This window comes from Lemur catta, chromosome 16, assembly GCF_020740605.2.
Source record: "Lemur catta isolate mLemCat1 chromosome 16, mLemCat1.pri, whole genome shotgun sequence".
Taxonomy (NCBI): Eukaryota; Metazoa; Chordata; class Mammalia; order Primates; family Lemuridae; genus Lemur; species Lemur catta.
In genome coordinates, this window is record NC_059143.1 from 43,007,749 (window position 1) to 43,025,497 (window position 17,749).

A 17,749-nucleotide genomic window follows, 5' to 3' on the forward strand; every position below is an offset into this window, starting at 1 on the left:
TCTGGTGGTGGTGGCAGTGCTGCCCCCGCCCCTGTGGACAGTGTCTAACATGCAGTCGGGCTGTGGGGCCAGTCATTAATCCACAGAAGCCTTTTTGAAGGCAGCAAATTTGCTTCTGAATAAGACCACAAGAGACTTTGCAGCCCTCCTCACCCCAGTGGCATTCTTCATGTCTGGCTTAGAGCATTTAATCACCATGGTCATTAACTTTTTTTAGCCTCTTATTAATAGTAAAATATTTTTCAAAGAAAAATGATCTTTAATCTTTTGCACAAGATAAAATGAAAACCTAGTTGACCTATTTTGGATCTGTTTATAATTTTCTACATTTTAATCTACCGCATGCACATATTTGAGTGCTGTGATATACACAAATGCTGTATTTGTGCATTGAAGAGTTTGGGCTAGAAGCTCGCTCTTTGTTGCAGAGTAGACAGGAATAATTAACATCAGCATGAAGGGTCAGGGAGGGAATTTCTTTGTACTAAAGTGTCTGTCATGACAATTCCAAGGGAATACTGAGTCATTGTAAAGAACACTTTAAAACCATCTAAGGAAACCTAGAAAATAAATATGCCGTCTGAACCAACTGAGGCTGGTCCTCTGTGGACACAAAAACCAACAGAATTTTTAACAAAAGTTGTAAAAAAGTTTCACAAATTGGCTTATTTCACTTGGGCCCACCTGTGTGTGCTGTTCGTTGGCTAGTGAGGGGCGCTGGGGGCGGTCTTGCCAGCAGGGGCGTTACCTCCTCGCCCTCGTCCTGCCCCGCAGGCACTGCCCGGACTCCAGGCGAACCTTCACCAAGCGGCTGATGCTGGAGAAGCACATCCAGCTGATGCACGGCATCAAGGACCCCGACCTGAAGGAGATGACAGACCTCACCAACGAGGAGGAAGTGGAAATAAAAGACGACGCCAAGGTGAAACATCCTAGATGCTTGCTTTATGGTGAAGCTGTGCTGCCTCCCTTCATCCATCATTCTTGTCTTGCAAGAGTTTGTCTAGTTGCGTAGCTTTTAAAATTCAGACTATGCATAGAGGTATAAAGTAGTGTCTAATTTTCCCTCTACACCTATTCTGACCTCTCATCTTGCTCCTGAAAGGTAATCTTTTAAGTTTTTGCTGTAGCCTTCCAGAAACAGTGTCAGGGATCTACTTGGATATTTGAATTCTAAAATTTTATGTTGACTCAGGGAAATTGTCTCCTAGCCAGAAGGAATGTATTAAAGCTAGATTTTTTTTTATTGGCAATATATCTGTTGGGATGGGTACCTAATAAGAATGTGATTCCTTAATTCTCTTTGTAATGATTAAAGCACAAATTTGTGATTTTATCAGCAGATAATAAACTTCAGTCGGGCGACAATATATACGTACATAGGAACCCACGTACAGGGTGTCTCAGGTGCCAAGTGCTATTTGAGATAAAGAAAGCCATGTTGCAGCATTTAAGGGGCCCTGTGGTCTTTGGTGCGTCTGGAATGTACGTGGTTGTAAAGCACATGTGTACATTCAAGGAGTAATCACTGAGTAAACCCTCATCAGACTAGTGGCACGTTAACACGCCGTCCTTCCCCTCAGCACTCAGGGTTCAAGAACAGACGGGCCCAGGTAGCTTCCCGTTAAGGCCACAGGTGAAGGTGCCTGTGCACAGGGCGGGAGAGAGGGACCTGGAGGGGAGTGGGGACGCGGCCCTGGGGCTTGGACTTTTGCAGAACTAGAAGTGAGGAGATGGGCTGAGGGAGAGAGTTAGAGAGTAGAAAGGAGGAAAAAGGCGGGGACAGCTGGCAGGTCCCCCAGTAGCTTCCTGTCTTAGTGGAGCAGCAGAGCCCTGCCCGTGTCTCTCCCAGAGTGCTTCCCTGCCTCACTCTGTGCCGTCTCCGGCCGTGTCCCTGGAACTCTGCCCTTCTGGCCAGCCTGCTCCCACCTGTGTACTGGACCACATTCCCGGCTGCGTCAGGTCTCTGTTCAAATGTCACTTGGCGCTCACATACCTGCTGCTTGCCCAGCCTCCCTCAGGCCCTGCTGGGTCTTCCTGGCTGTCCCGTGCTGTGGATTTCCCACTGTTTGTGTCCGTCCAGCTCCACCGGAACATAACTTCCACAAAGGCAGGGGCTTGTTTGTCCACCGCTGGGCCCCAGGGGCTGGGTGTGGTTCTTGTCTGGGGAGCAGAGAACAGGCATGGGCCTCTGGGAGGGGTGGCAGACGAGACTTCAGTGCCCCCTAAGTGTCAAAGCATGCAGCACACATTTTCCTAGAGCTCTAAAGTCAGAACTGATCATTTATCAGTAGAGCAGGAGGGTTTTCAGTTGTGGCACTTGCTTTGTTTTTCCCCCCTCTAAAGGTTCCCAGTCCCAAGCGGAAGTTGGAAGAACCAGTTCTAGACTTCAGACCCCCCAGAGGAGCGATCACCCAACCACTGAAAAAGCTGAAGATCAACGTGTTTAAGGTTCACAAATGTGCCGTGTGTGGCTTCACCACCGAAAACCTGCTGCAGTTCCACGAACACATCCCGCAACACAAATCGGACGGCTCCTCCTACCAGTGCCGGGAGTGCGGCCTCTGCTACACGTCCCACGTCTCCCTGTCCAGGCACCTGTTCATCGTGCACAAGCTGAAGGAGCCTCAGCCGGTGTCCAAGCAGAACGGGGCCGGGGAAGACAGCCAGCAGGAGAACAAACCCAGCCCCGAGGACGAATCCCCCGACGGCGCCGTGTCAGACAGAAAGTGCAAAGTGTGCGCAAAAACTTTTGAAACTGAAGCTGCCTTAAATACTCACATGCGGACACACGGCATGGCCTTCATTAAATCCAAAAGAATGAGTTCAGCTGAGAAATAGCCACAGATGTTCCCCAAGGAAAATCCCTGTCCACATTGGAATAAAAAAAAGACATTTTTGTTACAAAAAGTTCACAGTATAATAGAGTTAACAGTACTGTCTAGGCTGTTGCAATATATTCTCTTTCCACCTACCCTCACCTGGTCATATATATCCTCGATAAGTATTAAAACAGTATTTGAGTTTAAAAGAGTTTGTATATATTTAAATGAATAACTTTTTATACTCTTTGTTACATGTTTGTATCAGTATTTAGTGGAAAATATTGAGTTTTTTTTTTGGGTTAGACTTTTTCTTTTTTGTACTGTTTCTTTAAAACGGAGTTCTTAGTAACAGGGGCAGTTCCTGAATTCAAATAAATCATTTTGTATGTTGCAAATTTGAATGGGTTAACTAATTACAGGCTAAAATAATGCCTTTTTTAGTGTTTTTAATTTTTAGAATTCACTACATAAATTATAGATAATTGTGGGTCTCAAAAACACTAGGAACTTTTAAGTGTCTTAGCACCACCCTCGACGTGCCTGCTCTCAGCGAGCGAGCGCCGTTGAGGCACAACTGCACTCCGGTGCACGTAGTATTTAAAGCAGCCTTGCAGGTCGCCTCTTTCCCAGCAGAGGGTAAAAACTTAGGCCAGGACACCAGGAAACAATGTAGCTTTCCTTAATTGCATCTAGAGGAATGGGGAACCGAGGGTATTCTAAAAGGGAAACAAAAAGTATTTTAGTCGTTTTCTGGGCAAATTTGCAAGGCCAGCTTAAAGAGCACAAGGAGATGAAGTTAGGAAAGGGCTGGACTACTATAAAAGTTACAAGTATGTCGTTAGACCAATAGATTTATATAGTCAGGTTTTTTTGTCATGTAATTTATTAACTGTTACAGAAACACAGCTAAGAATATCAAGTATTTCTCTGGCTCTTGACAGGAAGAAAATAATCACAGTTGACTTAACCCTTTGCTGTCAAAAGAGTTGGTGTTTCCTGTTCTGGGTGCTACTGCCAAATGTTCTGGTACTTAGAGTTGGGATGCACAACTTCAACCACCGACTTGCAACGCAGCAGCCTGAGTGTTGCAATTGGCCATTTAGATTAAGCACTGAGCCACCTGGGTTTAGTTCCGTCATTTCAATAAGTATATTTCATGTCAGTAGTTCTGCTATATTAAGTGCAGCAGAGGTACTCTTCTGTCCCTTTCGTTTATAGTTCTCTGGGAGAGTTCTATTGTTTGGTTTTTGTTCTGTGTTTTCTTTTGCATTTTATATCTTGTATTTATCCCTGATCATGTTTTGTACTTTTTTTTTTTTTTTTAAGAAAAATTCTTTTGTGTATATATAGATACTTGCATGATATACTGTAGTCAACGTTCGGTTCCTCGAAAGGTCTTGCTGCTGTCAGGTGTTATGCACTACATCATCATAACTGTATTAAACACATTTCATATGTAAATAAACGTGGGACATTTGGCCCTGTGCTTCTGTGAGAGAGTTATTGATGGTGGGTCTCTGACATCTTCATGAAGTTTAGGAAGTGATTAGTCATAGGGACAGGCTACAGGATTTTGCAGAATTCTTCCCACTCAGAAGAATGGCATATTCATTCTCATTAGTAATCAGCTATTGTCACTTTCTCGTTGACTCCATCGGTACCATCCGAGGGTGTGATTATTCTTCAACTTGAAATTCAATTGCTGTTACTTGTTATATTTGTATTGCTCTAAGTTGTATTCATCGCACTTTCATTGTTTCTGCATCTGAACCTTGCAATAAACCTGTGTGGTCGGCCACGCAGGTCTGAGTAGCCTAGTTTTACAGTTGAGGAAGCTAAGCTCAGATTAAGTTCTTTGCCTAAGCCCTCATCGCTGGTAAGTGGCTTCGCATATTAGAACCCAAATATTTTGCTCTAAATATAGTGCTCGCTCTATGTGGTTATGTACATATTGATAAATATTCATTTATTCAACAAATAAAAAGTATGTGCAAAACATGATACAGAATTTTTGTTTTCGGCACACTATGGCTTTTATAAGATAACCTGAAAGTCTTTTCATTCTTTACTGCATAGAAGTGCTTCATATAGTAAGTTAACACCTGTTAAATGCTTAGTTGAGTGCAAAAGAAGGTTTTAAAAAATGCCCAGTGCTCGCTTCAGCAGCACGTATACTAAAGTTGGAAGGATACAGAGATTAGCATGGCCCCTGTGCAAGGATAACACAATATAAAAAGTTTAAAAAACGCTCAGAGATCCAAGAATGAAGAAACTGAAATGCAGAGTAGAAAACCACTGCACAGTGCTGTGGCCCTGGGGAGAAACCTAGGTGGCCCCGCTGAAGAGGGAATTGGTGAACCAGAACATAGATCTTGAGAACATTAACCTGGAATACAGCACAGAGATAAGGGCATGGAATGCAGGAAAGAGAGGTTAGAAGTCAAGAAGCTCAAATGAGAAGATCCAACTTCAGTTTAATAGGAGTTCCAGAAAGAGGGACTAGAATTGGGAAAGGCCCGTGCAGAAAGTTCTTAGCCATTAGTGAAAGACATGAATGCTGAGCAAAAATCTACACTGGGACCTAAGTTCTGCCCCTTCTTCGTTAGCTACGGATGCTGACTCTATAGTTACAGATGCTTCATACTGGGGGCATGCTTAGTGAATTCCTAGGAAGCTCGTTTAACTCTGTTTAGTGGCGAAGTGGGGGCTGAGGCTGGAAGAGGAGACTCAGGCCAAGTTATCAAAAGCCTTGAATGACAGCCTAAAGGATTTGTACTTTGGTACTTAGAGAGGAGTTGTTTGGACAGGGTAGTGCTGTGACCAGGTGCAGTGTTTAGCATGGACGGTGGGAAAGTATATCAGGAGAGGTCAGGTTATGCCCTGGTTACAACCCTAAATCTAAATGGCGTGTCACAAGACGTGTCTTGCTCACACTCGGTGTCCATGGTGTCCATATCGCCTGGTCCCATTACCCCACTAGCCTAAACGTTGCCAGTTATTGGGGGCAGAGGGAAAGTGCAATGAAATGCTCTGGCCCAGAAGTGACCCATGTCACACCTCCCAACTTACTGGCCAAAACCAGTCACATGATCCCCTCCTGTCACAAGGAGGGCAGGAAATACAGTCCTCCTACGTGCCCAGAAAGCTGAAAATACTTGAACAGCATCAACAACCATCACGGGAATAAAGTTTAAATTAATGTAGCTATGGTGCTAACAGTGTGAAGACGTGGCCTAGGGTCGTAGGAGTACAGGCTTGAACAGAGGTTTCAGTTGTGAGCAGCATTTCAGAGGTTGTATCAAGAGGGTTCCGTAATGCAGTATACAGAGGAGTCTGATCTGTGAACATTCAAGCTTAGGTGACTTCTTAAAGTGTTCTCAAGGTTTAGATAAATAAAAATATGGAAGTAAAAATTAAGAGCTGGCTATGGGGAAGATCTTGAGTTTTAGACATATATACATACAAGATATGTTTTCAGCCTGTAATCCTAGCACTCTGGGAGGCCGAGGCAGGAGGATCACTCGAGGTCAGGAGTTCGAGAGCAGCCTGAGCAAGAGCAAGACCCCAGCTCTACTAAAAATAGAAAGCAATTATCTGGACAGCTAATATATATATATATATATATAGAAAAAAAATCAGCCAGGCATGGTGGCATATACCTGTAGTCCCAGATACTTGGGAGGCTGAGGCAGGAGGATTGCTTGAGTCTAGGAGTTCAAGACTAGCCTGAGTAACACGGGAGATTTCATCTCTTTAAAAAATAACTATCAGAAATGCATAAGGAAGAATGCTAGCAAAACAATACTTACAAAATGAGAAAGAGGAAAGCATACGCTTAGACTACATGGCATAGACCTCTTCCTCCTCCCAAACACATTTTCTGCAAATTCCTAACTCCTACCACAGTAAATAGTCCAAAGAACAACTGTTCCACCCTAATGCTCTGGTGGGCGTGCCTCACCAGTGTCAGTGGGCTGGTGAGTTCCCATCCCAGGATCTTGGACCAACAGTGAAATTTCCTCTTGAAAGCTTCAGGCAGCCAAGAGTAATATAAAATATTATTCATATGAATATATCCATCATACTATGAGCACTGTTTTTTTTTTAAATGCCTAGTTGGAAGGAGAAAAAAGGAAATTGTGCTTGAAAAACTTTATAAAATATGACTTAGAGGAAACCTTCATCTATCCCAAAGGATAGCCTGAAAATAGAGAGGGGTTTGCCAAATGTGGATGCTGTTTATGCCGTTTAAATTACACATACACATGCTTGGCAAATCTCAGTTGCTGTGAAGATTCCAGATTGTAGCACTTTAGCATCTTCTAAATAAGGAACCTATACTTAGTTACCTTAAAAATTTGGCTTCTACTCACGCATAATTCATTCTTTGCTTAACTGTATCCTTGAAACTTTTTGATTTCTTTGAAAATCTTTGTTTTTGTTTTTTCAGTTATGAACCTCACATCCTTACTAGTCAATTGCAAGTTTTGGGGATATGACAATGTGAACTGATTTCTTTGCAAAGATCATGGTAATCACAAACAATCTGTAGTAGATGCACAAAACATATACAGAAAGGATTCAAAGCATACCGCCACAGAAAACCATCAAATCACAAAGGAAAATAGCAAGGCTGGAAGAAACCAAGTATATCCCAAACAACCAGAAAACAAATTATAAAATGGCAGTAGTAACCTCTTACCTAGCAATAGTCACTTTGAATGTAAATGGATTAAATTCTCCAATAAAAAGACAGAGTGGCTGAATGTATTTAAAAAAAAAAAAAAAACAAGACCCAGCTAAGCTATATGCTACCTGCAGGAGATTCACCTCTCTTTAAGGATATTCAAAGTGAAGGGATGGGAAAAGATATTCCATGCAAACTCCATGCAAAAGAGAACGGGGTAGTAATACCTATATCAGACAAAAATCAACTTTAAGTAAAAAACTGTAAAAAAATGAGGCACAATGGCTCATGCCTGTAATCCTAGCACTTTGGGAGGCCAAGGTGGGAGGATTGCTTGAGGCCAGGAGTTTGAGACCAGCCTGGGCAACATAGCAAAACCCTATCTCTACCAAAAACAACAAAACTCAACCCGTAAAAGAGACCAAAATGGTTATTATCTAATGATAAAGGATTCAATTCATTAAGAGGACATAAAAATGGTAAATAATATATGCACCCAACATTGAAGCACCTAAATATATAAAGCAAATGTTTATACAATAATAGTAGGGGACTTTAGTACCCCAACTGTAACAATGGCTAGATCATTCAGACAGAAAATTATTAAGGAAACATTGGACTTGATCTATATTTTAGACCAAATAGACCTCACAGACATACACAGAATGTCCCATCCAACAGCAACAGAATATACATTCTTCAGGTGCACACAGAACTTGCTCCAGGATAGATCAAACGTTAGGCCACAAAACAAATCTGAACAAATTTAAGAGGACTGAAATCATATCAGGCATCTTTCTGCACACAATGGTACAAAACTAGAAATCAGTAACAGGAGAAATCTTGGAAAATTCACAAATATGTGAAAATTGAACCACATGCTACTGAACGACCAACATATCAAAGAAGAAATCAAAAAGGAAATAAAAAATACCTTGTGATAAATGCAAATGGAAACGACATAAAAATCTATAGGATGCAGCAAAAACTGTTCTGAGACAGAAATTTACAGCAATAAATGCCTTTATCTCTGCAAAAAGCCTCTCTTCCTGCTACTAGAAGCTTCTAGGCTAGCTTTCACAGGTGCACGTCCTACACCTGCTTTATGCTCAACATGCATTTCACCCCCTGCAGGCAGGCTGTCAGATGGAACAGGGGACTTCGGAGTCTACATTTACCTTTTCTAATTACCTTGCCAGGTTTATCCTGGAGTTATACCCTTTCCACGGTGGCTATTTTTACTCAAGGAAACAGAAGTGTTTTCCCAGAAAATATTCTTTACCAGTTTCTAAATTCAATTTATTTGGATAGTTCTGACTCATCGTGCAGCACTATTTATAATGTTTCACAGTATTTAGGGAACTGATTATTCAATTTGCTTTGCTGTTTTATTGCAAGCTGCGCATCCCCAACCTTTCCTTATAGTTCTAACTGCACATCACCCTACCAGGGCGGATCTGTTCCTAAACACCCTGCTTTGCAAGACCATGTTTCCACCCAGGGGCGCTCATACTTAGAGTGCGCCCCAGCACACCTCCCTCTCAGTTCCAGAAAGTGGATTGAGCCCAAGAGTCATTTCCTGACCTTCAGGTCAAGTCAGGCTTAATTAGACTGGCTATTTCATTTGTTTTATGAAAAAGAACCAGGTAGGCCTAGATCTGATGGGAGAGGGTGGTGTGATGTTGACAAGAGTTGACAGAGAGCAGAGCTACCTCTTCCACCTTTCCAAGGTAAGCAGGGGTGATAATGGATGTTTATTTTGCCACTTCAGTATCTGAACTTCCCCCTCCAGTGCTGGGAGGGATCTGCCATCGTATGAATCTTGGCAAGAGACGGGTCTTGCCTCCTACCACAGAGGCCAGAAGGCCACTCACCCTGACCCCAGCAGCCTCACTGCAGCCACGGTGTGGCCGGTGCCTGACCACAACCATGTTCCCGCTTTGACTGTCCAGTAGGTGACACAAAGGAGCAGGGACAGCGGAATGCATTCGTCTGGTGGCGGCATGGTGGCAATGGTCACAGTGACCTGGGATCTTTGGTCAGGGTGAGGGGGGTCTGTCTGCTTTTAAGGAATCACTGAGCCGTCTTGGACCCAAGGAGCGCCGATGTCTCGGGGAGACTCAGTAACGTTTAGACTCTTGCTTCCCTCTGAACAAGACACCATCCAAACAGCACGCTGACATCAATCATCTTAGAAAAGATGCACCGAGATTCATGGAAGCGTGTGCCTTTCAGTAGCCATGAGACCAGCCCCAGAAGACCTGCCCTCCCCATGTCCTGTCACCTCACCAGGCCTCATCTCCTACCATTTCTTGCCACTCCCACCTCACTCCTTCCTTTTTGTTCCTATCCACTATTCATGTTCCCATCCCATCACAGCATCTTGGTGCTCGCAGCTCCCTCTTCTGGAATGTTCTTCCCTCAGTCGTTCCTATGAGGGCCTCTCCACTTCTCTCCAGTCAGCTGCGAGGCTCCCTGGCCAGAGCGCCTGTCCCCGTTCCCTTGCTGACCTGTGCCGTCCCCCCATAGCACACGCCTTCTCGGCCGCCCCACTCTGCACACCCCATTTTTTCCCTCCCTAGTGCTTATCACTGTCTGACGTGACACGCTCGTTTGCTGGCCGTCCGCCATGCCCTGGATGAATGTTCTAAGCTCTTCCATGAACTCTGCTTGCTTTCGAATCTGCAGTTGCCGTTTCCTCTCACTGCAAGAGACATTCTTCCTTTTGCAGCCCAACAACTGCAGGTATGAGTTACGTTCCCCCTCAGGTTGGTCCTTATTGTCAGCAAAGACTGATCGTTCTCCTCCCAAACCCATTGCCAGATTATGAGAGGCCTAACGTCCTTTCCTTTCCAATAGCTACTTTCCTGAATAAAATGTCATAAATAGCAGCCCCAGCCAGCTGATGGCTGTGCTTTCAGGAAAGGCAGGCATGATTTATTCTCATGTCCTGTTTTTAGGCCCAGCAAATCTGCCTTGCATAAAACAGGTGCCTCAAATATCTTTGTAAAATGACTGAGTTTCCTTGAAACTTGATTAGTCATAATTTTATTTCTTAAGGGTTGGGACAAACATTAGAAGGGTCTTGAGCTATTAATTACCCAAAAGAAAGATTTATTTTCCCTTTTTATTTAGTTGGTGTTTTTGTTTTTTGTTTTGAGATAGGGTCTTGCTCTGTCTCCTGGGGTAGAGTGCTATGGCATCATCAGGGCTCACTGCAACCTTAAACTCCTGGGCTCAAGCATCCTCCTGCCTCAGCCTCCTGAGTAGCAGGGACTACAAGCATGTGCCATTATGCCCAGCTAATTTTTCTACTTTTTGTAGAGATGGGGTCTCACTATATTGCCCAGGTTGGTCTCAAACTCCTGGCCTCAAAAGTGCTCCTCGTGCTTTGGCTTCCCAAAATGCTAGGATTACAGGCGTGAGCCACCATGCCTGGGCCCAGGTGGTGTTTTAAAATGATCTTAAGTGATTTTTATTACTAATGATTAAAATGAGGGATATGGGTTCTGCTTATATTTTTTCCCTGTTTGACAAAAGATGGAATATTTAACACAGAATTCTAAAAGCAGTATCATTCTTATTTTCAGTGACTGTGTAACATCAGTGACTGACTTGGGAATCAGATTTTTCTGTTTATCATTCATAAATACAGTCTTCCCTCGGTATCCAAGGGCGATTGGTTCCAGGATTCCCCGAGGATACAAAATCCACAGATGCTAAAGTACCCAGTACAAAACGGTGTAGTATTTGCATATAACCTATGCACATCCTCTTGTATACATTAACAAATTAACTGCCATGTGAGTTGTATTTAACTCACACTAGTTTTGAGCCCGGGGCTTGGTGAAGCATATGTAACTCATATGTCTCTTCATCTTGAGAGCCGTGAGAACTATTTTTCAAGTTGCATATAACACACACATAGAAAACAATAGAAAATAAATTTTTTATTAAATTAAAAAGGGCATTTTGTTTTCAAAGTTTTTATTCTATTTTTGTAATAAAACACCATGGCCCCAAGCAAACAATTTTTTTCTAGTGTGGCAGTCAATGTGTTAAATCATCTCTCGATTACTTATAATACCTAATACAATGCAAATACTACGTAAATAGTTGTCATACTGTACTTTTTATTATCTTTTTATTGTTTTTTCCCCACATACTTCCTAGCCATCATTGGTTGAATCCACAGATGCAAAGATCAGCAGATACAGAGGGCTGACTCTATTTAAATTACCTAAACCTCTATTGTTTTTTCCCTAAGAGATGGAGTCTTGCTCTGTCACCCAGGCTGGAGTGTAGTGGCACAATATAGCTCACTGCAGCCCAGTGAAGCTGTCCTCCAGCCTCAGGCTCCTGAGTAGCTGGGACTACAGGTAACCCACCACCACACCTGGCTACCTCTAGTTTTTTCAACCCCCCCCACTTTTTTTTAATGCAGCAAGTTAAGAGAAATACACTTGTCATTGAGAGCTCTAATGCTCACACAAACATTTGTTCATAACTCAAGAGTCTATATTTTAGTATAATGAGCTCTAAGTTCGGACTGCAAACAACTGCATGAGCTTGGCTGAGTTTATGATTTCACAGGTGGGGAAAATTGACCCTGCTTCAGAGATAGCCAGGACTTAAACCCTGCTTTCTGGCGCCCAATTAGGTTTTCTTTTTACTACAAGTTGTTGCTTGCTCTGTGTAGTTCCAGGTTGGATGCTATCTTTCATTTTGTTGTTGTTGCATTGAAATCTCAATCTCTACTTCAGTTAGACAACATCCTCACAGGGGTGTAAATAACCACTAATGCATGAAGAGTAGAAAATACTTGTCAAGGTAGACTTGGAGGATCTCAAATTTAGAGGAGACCTTAAAGGTAATTTGTACAAGGACGATGTGGGGCTTGCATCTCTTCTTTAACACCCTCATCTGTGTTAATCAACATTTGAGTATCTCCAAGGCTGGAGACCATATCATTTCAAAGAGTTCATTTTTGAGTAGTTGGGGTGCTAGAAAGTTCTTTACTATTCCAAAACTGTACCCTTTGTAACTTGGATCTAATGATGTGTTTTTTTCTAGAAGCTGTTTACTCAACAATACCTTAACTATTTCAGCTTGTATGCCTAAATGTTTTCTTTAAGGCAATAACAAAAAATAATAAATCACCACAATAGCTACTGTTTATTAAGGGTCTCCCACAGGTCAGATACTGTAATATCTCCTTGTATATACATCATCTGGATGTCTGGTGTATGTTACCTGCCAGATGTGTAAGGGGCATTTAGAAACAAAGATAATAGCTAATATTTTTTGAGTATTTACAATGGGCCAGATTCTCTTGTAGTACTATAAACATATTTAAATTTCACAACTCTAAGAGGTAGGAACCATTATTATCCTCATTTTCCGGCTGAAGCCAGTGAGGCAGCACAGTTGCTCCAGGTCACACAGCTAGTAACTGACAGCTTTGACTGGTAACCACTTAACCACTGCACAAACTGCCTCTCAGAAAATCCCAGGGAGATAAAAGAGCATAGTGCTTGCCCTCCTGGGGCTTCCAGCCGGCAGCAGCAAGGGAGGCAGAAATACACATCCTCACGGTGAGGTAAAGGAGGATGCAAAGCGATCGGGCAGCACAGAGGGCAGGCTGTTCCCACCCAAGAACAGAGCCAACACCCACTTGGAAGAATCAGTAGGAGATGAGTAATATTAGGAGGAGGTGGGCTGGGAGAAGGGCACGCTGGACAAAGGGCAGGGTGTGGCCAAAGGAACAGAGATGAGAGGCAGCGGAGTGTGCAAGGAAAAGAGTAGCAGTCTGGGATGCTAGAAGATGCTCTGAAGCAAACTGGCAGCAGGAAGTATAACCGAGTCCCCGCCACCCCCGGGTGCAGATGTGTTCTGGCAGCGTAAACAAGGTTTGCACACATTGCATCACATTTTAAATAGAAACATGAAGGTTACTATTTTTAAAAAAAGCCTTTCTGGAAGAAGAATATTTACACCGTGAGAAATTCATATTGACACATTTTATGTTTTCTTAAAGTAGGTTAGCACCGTTACCACGGTCCTTTGTCACATCATTTCCTTGTCAGGATGTGCATTTAATCCCCGCGTGGATGTGTGTGCATACTTGTCCTACCGCAATAACTTCCTTCCATGGAAGAGTTCAGCACCCCCGCACGGAGACCACTTTCCAAGTCCAGCAAATGCACTAACAGATGCATAACCTACCCAGACGATCATCTTTGCTTATCATTCATCCAAATGTTTTATAACTTGGATTCATCATCACTCTTGGGCAAAAACCAAATATTGCTGCTTGTTCTTTAAACCCAGCGATATACAGCAGACAATCTAACCAGAGAACATCTAGCTGTATCTAGCTGGAAATGTTAATCTGCATAACTAAAGGAAGCCAGGTGGTCAGCGGCCCCCACATCCACACTGACATTTTACTCAACAATAACAAGTTGTATATTAATTGGTTTCCATGGTTTGTTCATCTCGGCCGCCTTGCAGGTGGCAGAGGAGATGCAGCTTGTCTCCCTGCCTGTTAAGAAGTGAGCGATGTTACATTCACCCCCAACATGTTATACACTAGTATTTCATAAATACATGGCTCCTTGTCAAGAAAGGAGGTATATCCTGGCAGGTTAAGAGACAGTGATGGGCCTGACTTTAGTATTTTGCCTGCTCTCTGTCCAACTACCTTTTGTTTTTCCTGCAAGAAACATTTCTGTCAAGTGCATGCAAGATACTGATGAATTCCTTTCCGATCTGAATTCAGTGAAGCCCAAAGAATACGCTCTAAGAAGTAAGTAGGTTTTTCCCTGGCCCACTGGGCGGGTGAACACAGGGCAGTCTGAGGTTGGTGCTGGGAGCATTCTAGACAAACTCTTGAGAATTAAAAACAGAACCAAATAGAGAAGATGAGCCTTAATTTGCAAGTTGCGCCAGGAATCAAGGAGGGAGGAAGAGTTTTTATTGCAGAAGGCTCTGTCTCCCATCTAGCCAGCAGAAATAGCAAGAAGACCAACCCCTTGATGGGAATTGTTTATACATTGCATGGTGCCGTTTTACCATTATTGATGTTGATAACATTTCACTGTTGTAGGAGATAGCTTGGCTTGTTTCTTTTTCTAGACATTTAGTCTGCATTTGATAATGTGTCGTTTCCTTATTCAGGGAAAAAGTCTTGCCTATTATGGGTTTGATAGTAAAGTCTAAGGAGTGTGTTGATAAATGTATCAGGTCAAGCTGGAAGAAGTGAGATTGTAACCAAGCCTCTTTGCATGAGATATGTATGGACTTCAGATGGCTGTAATTTGCTTTCTTTGAGTTTCCCCAAAATTATTCTCACCTGTAAAGGGACACATACCTTCCTGTCGGCAAGGGGCAGTAAATCAGATTGTTTTCCCTGGGGTAACCTCTCCCCTTCAAGAGAATGACTCATTGTTGATGTTGATGGAAACCACCAACAAGGAAAAATGTAAAAACTCACTATTTCCAGAGCTAGATAAGCTAACATAGCAATTTCCACTTACATTTTGAATGCATGACTAATCTACTTTGTATTGGAAAACACTTAGTAGCATAATATACATCATAATGATGAACAAAAGCTTTGATCTAATATTTTGTAATTCGAAATAGCATACGAGCTGAACCAGTTGCCATTCTACACTGGATTAGCGTCCTGGTATTGAAAGAAATGGTGGGAAAACATAAATCCACTTAATTCAATAGCCATCTTCTTCAAGTCCCATTTTGAAACCGATTATGTTTTGCTACAACACTTGGTGATATTGATAGGGAACATTCTGACAAAACCAAGCCAAATGCACTGGCCAAGAAACTCCAGAAGGTGCAATGGCTGGCTCAGATTTCTGGTGGTGAGCTGGTGGCACATATTGTCATCATTAGTCACAGCCATGTTAACGCTGTATTTGTCTTACAAGTTGCTCTAGTCATACACCAACCATGCTCCATCTGTAGGAGCTTAAAAATTGAAAATCTTTTTTAGTTAAAAAAAAAAATTTCCCAAGATAATGGTTCAAGAAAAAAATCGAATGGTTTACATAAATGGGACAGATGACTGTTAATTTATTGTAATAGTTTTAACTGATTTTCATTCTAATGTACCAGAAAATACTTGGCATTGTTGCTTTGACATTTTCCCTGAGATTTTTGAGCACAGCATGTGGTTCTGACCTTAGTTCTCAGCGTGGTTTTCCTGGCAGCCGTGCAGATGGGAAAATAATGAGAGTCCGTGGTTAGTGAGCACTTTTATGAGACAGGCGCCCTTCTGAGGCCTGGGCAGGAGCTGCCCCATTTAATCCTAGCTACCACCCTATGAGGGGAGAGGAGTGTCATTATCATTTCTGTTTTATTAATGAGGAAACCAAACCACAGCCATGCAAAGTATCTCGCCTGAAGTGTGTGGTAGAAATAGGATTTGAGCCCATGTCATCTGATTCCCGAGTCTGCACTTTCAGTCATGGCCTAAAATAGGCAACAAGAGCAACAAGAAAAAACAAAAGCAGAACCCAGCCGCAGAAAGGAATGAAGCACAGCTACATGTACCAATGTGGAGGAATCATACAGAGATAGCTTCTACAGCGCATGAGTTTACACCAATGCAAATTAAGGCTCCACATCGCTCTATACGGCTCCATGCATGTCGTACAAATGCTAAAGAGCACATGATAATGAAAACTGTGTTCACTCCTGGATTGCCTTGGAGGGGGTGGTGAGGGATGCAATTGGGGACACACTAGATTCCCAGTGAGGGGTCAAGTTTTATTTTTTAAGCTGGTGATGAGAACATGGGCATTTGTTTTATTCTTTATGCTTTTTAACATATGAACTATTGCATAATAACATTTTTACACGCCAGCCCCGATCCCAAGCACAGAGATGGTAACAGGCGTGGGCTGTACAGGAGGAGCTAGGAGAGTGGGCGGGGGACAGGGAGTAAGGTGGAGAGAGGGTCCTTGAAATTCGTGCCCAGATGTTTGGTCTTGAAGAAGGGAATAGGAGCTGTGGCTGTTGCAGAACACGAGCGATTCAGACTCAGTCTGGCAGGGGGTAGGATGGATTAAAGGGGGCAGACATCACAGGAAAGACTACAGTGATCTACGTCTAAAACGAGGCTCCGTTCCTCTCTTTCTGCCATCCTTCCCCTTTGCTTTCTAACAGTCCCACGCCCAGCATCTTAATGGGAACAAAATCCACCAGACACTTTTGTGTGCTTTGATTTTGCCACCCTCTTGGGTTCTCGGGTCTTATTTTATGCCCCTTTGCACTGCTGAAGTCCTCAGGTGAGTCTACTGGTCTCTGTGCACCTGGTTTTGTTGTTTTAAGCTTCATAATTCACAGAAACCGACATTCAATCACGTACAAAAACTGTATCCTACAAGATCACTGGCATCCTGCCGCCTGATTCATCATTTTTTTTCTCAACTTTCTTTCTCTTTGAGTACTATGGGATTAGCTGCCTTCCTCTTTCTTAACCCTCCTCTATATCCAGTTCAAGAATGGTCCTGTCTGGGATGTCCTTTCATGTCGATGGTTGGTCTCCCTTCTGCTTACCTGATCCCCTGGACCTTCCCCCATGCACTTTGTCCCTTTTCTCATCGTCCTTTTCTTGTAAACGAATCAAGTTTTAGAGCCAGGACATGGACGTTATTCTAGGCTGGCAATCCTAAGGCCTGGGGTCTCCTGCTGGTTAGGCCAATAACCAGCAGTGTGGCCTCACCTGAGCCACGTCACCTTGCCCAACAAGTTTCCTCAACTGTGAAATGGCTCAAATTCTGAAAACCTACAGCAGCTTTAAAGAATTCTGATTCCTAGGCCCTAGAAGTCAGCCACGTGGGAACATCTTCCCCAGGGAGGTCAGCAGTTGCTAACAGTTAGGGCTTTAGACTTTCAACTACCTAGTCTAGACTTAAGAAATTGATGGACAAAACATAAAGAGTACAAATTAAACTTAAAAGTATATAATGTCTATAAGTACTACATTATGAATAGCACAAAATGAGGAGGATTTGTTCTTCGGTATTCAAACTGCCATCTGATTTGGCAACAACGCTGCACACATCATGGACCAATGAGTGCAGTTCCGACATACATCTTTGTTTCACATCTGTATTACCATTAAGGCGGACAACAAAAAAGAAAATTCAACATTCATGTCAGGACTATACTTGTTGGTCAACTGAAATCACAAATTGGCTACAGGTAC

At 42.9% G+C, this 17,749-nt stretch overlaps 2 protein-coding genes and 1 pseudogene across 7 annotated transcripts in view; all 3 read left to right on the forward strand.

Annotated features, from left to right (window-relative positions):
* The window catches only part of ZNF532 (zinc finger protein 532), a 99,270-nt gene extending 94,959 nt beyond the window's left edge, over window positions 1–4,311 (forward strand). For all 6 annotated transcript variants that reach the window (XM_045527451.1, XM_045527450.1, XM_045527454.1 and 3 more), the window contains 2 exons: window positions 775–922; window positions 2,347–4,311. In XM_045527451.1, the coding sequence (XP_045383407.1) occupies window positions 775–922; window positions 2,347–2,841 (643 nt within the window). In that variant the 3' untranslated portion in view covers window positions 2,842–4,311. The remainder of the gene's footprint in view (window positions 1–774; window positions 923–2,346) is intronic.
* A 664-nt stretch (window positions 4,312–4,975) lies between these two features.
* Window positions 4,976–5,076, forward strand: LOC123621967 (annotated as a pseudogene).
* A 9,096-nt stretch (window positions 5,077–14,172) lies between these two features.
* The window catches only part of LOC123621726 (O-acyltransferase like protein-like), a 45,305-nt gene continuing 41,728 nt past the window's right edge, over window positions 14,173–17,749 (forward strand). The window contains exon 1 of the mRNA XM_045527627.1: window positions 14,173–14,320. Coding sequence (XP_045383583.1) covers window positions 14,173–14,320 — 148 coding nt within the window. The remainder of the gene's footprint in view (window positions 14,321–17,749) is intronic.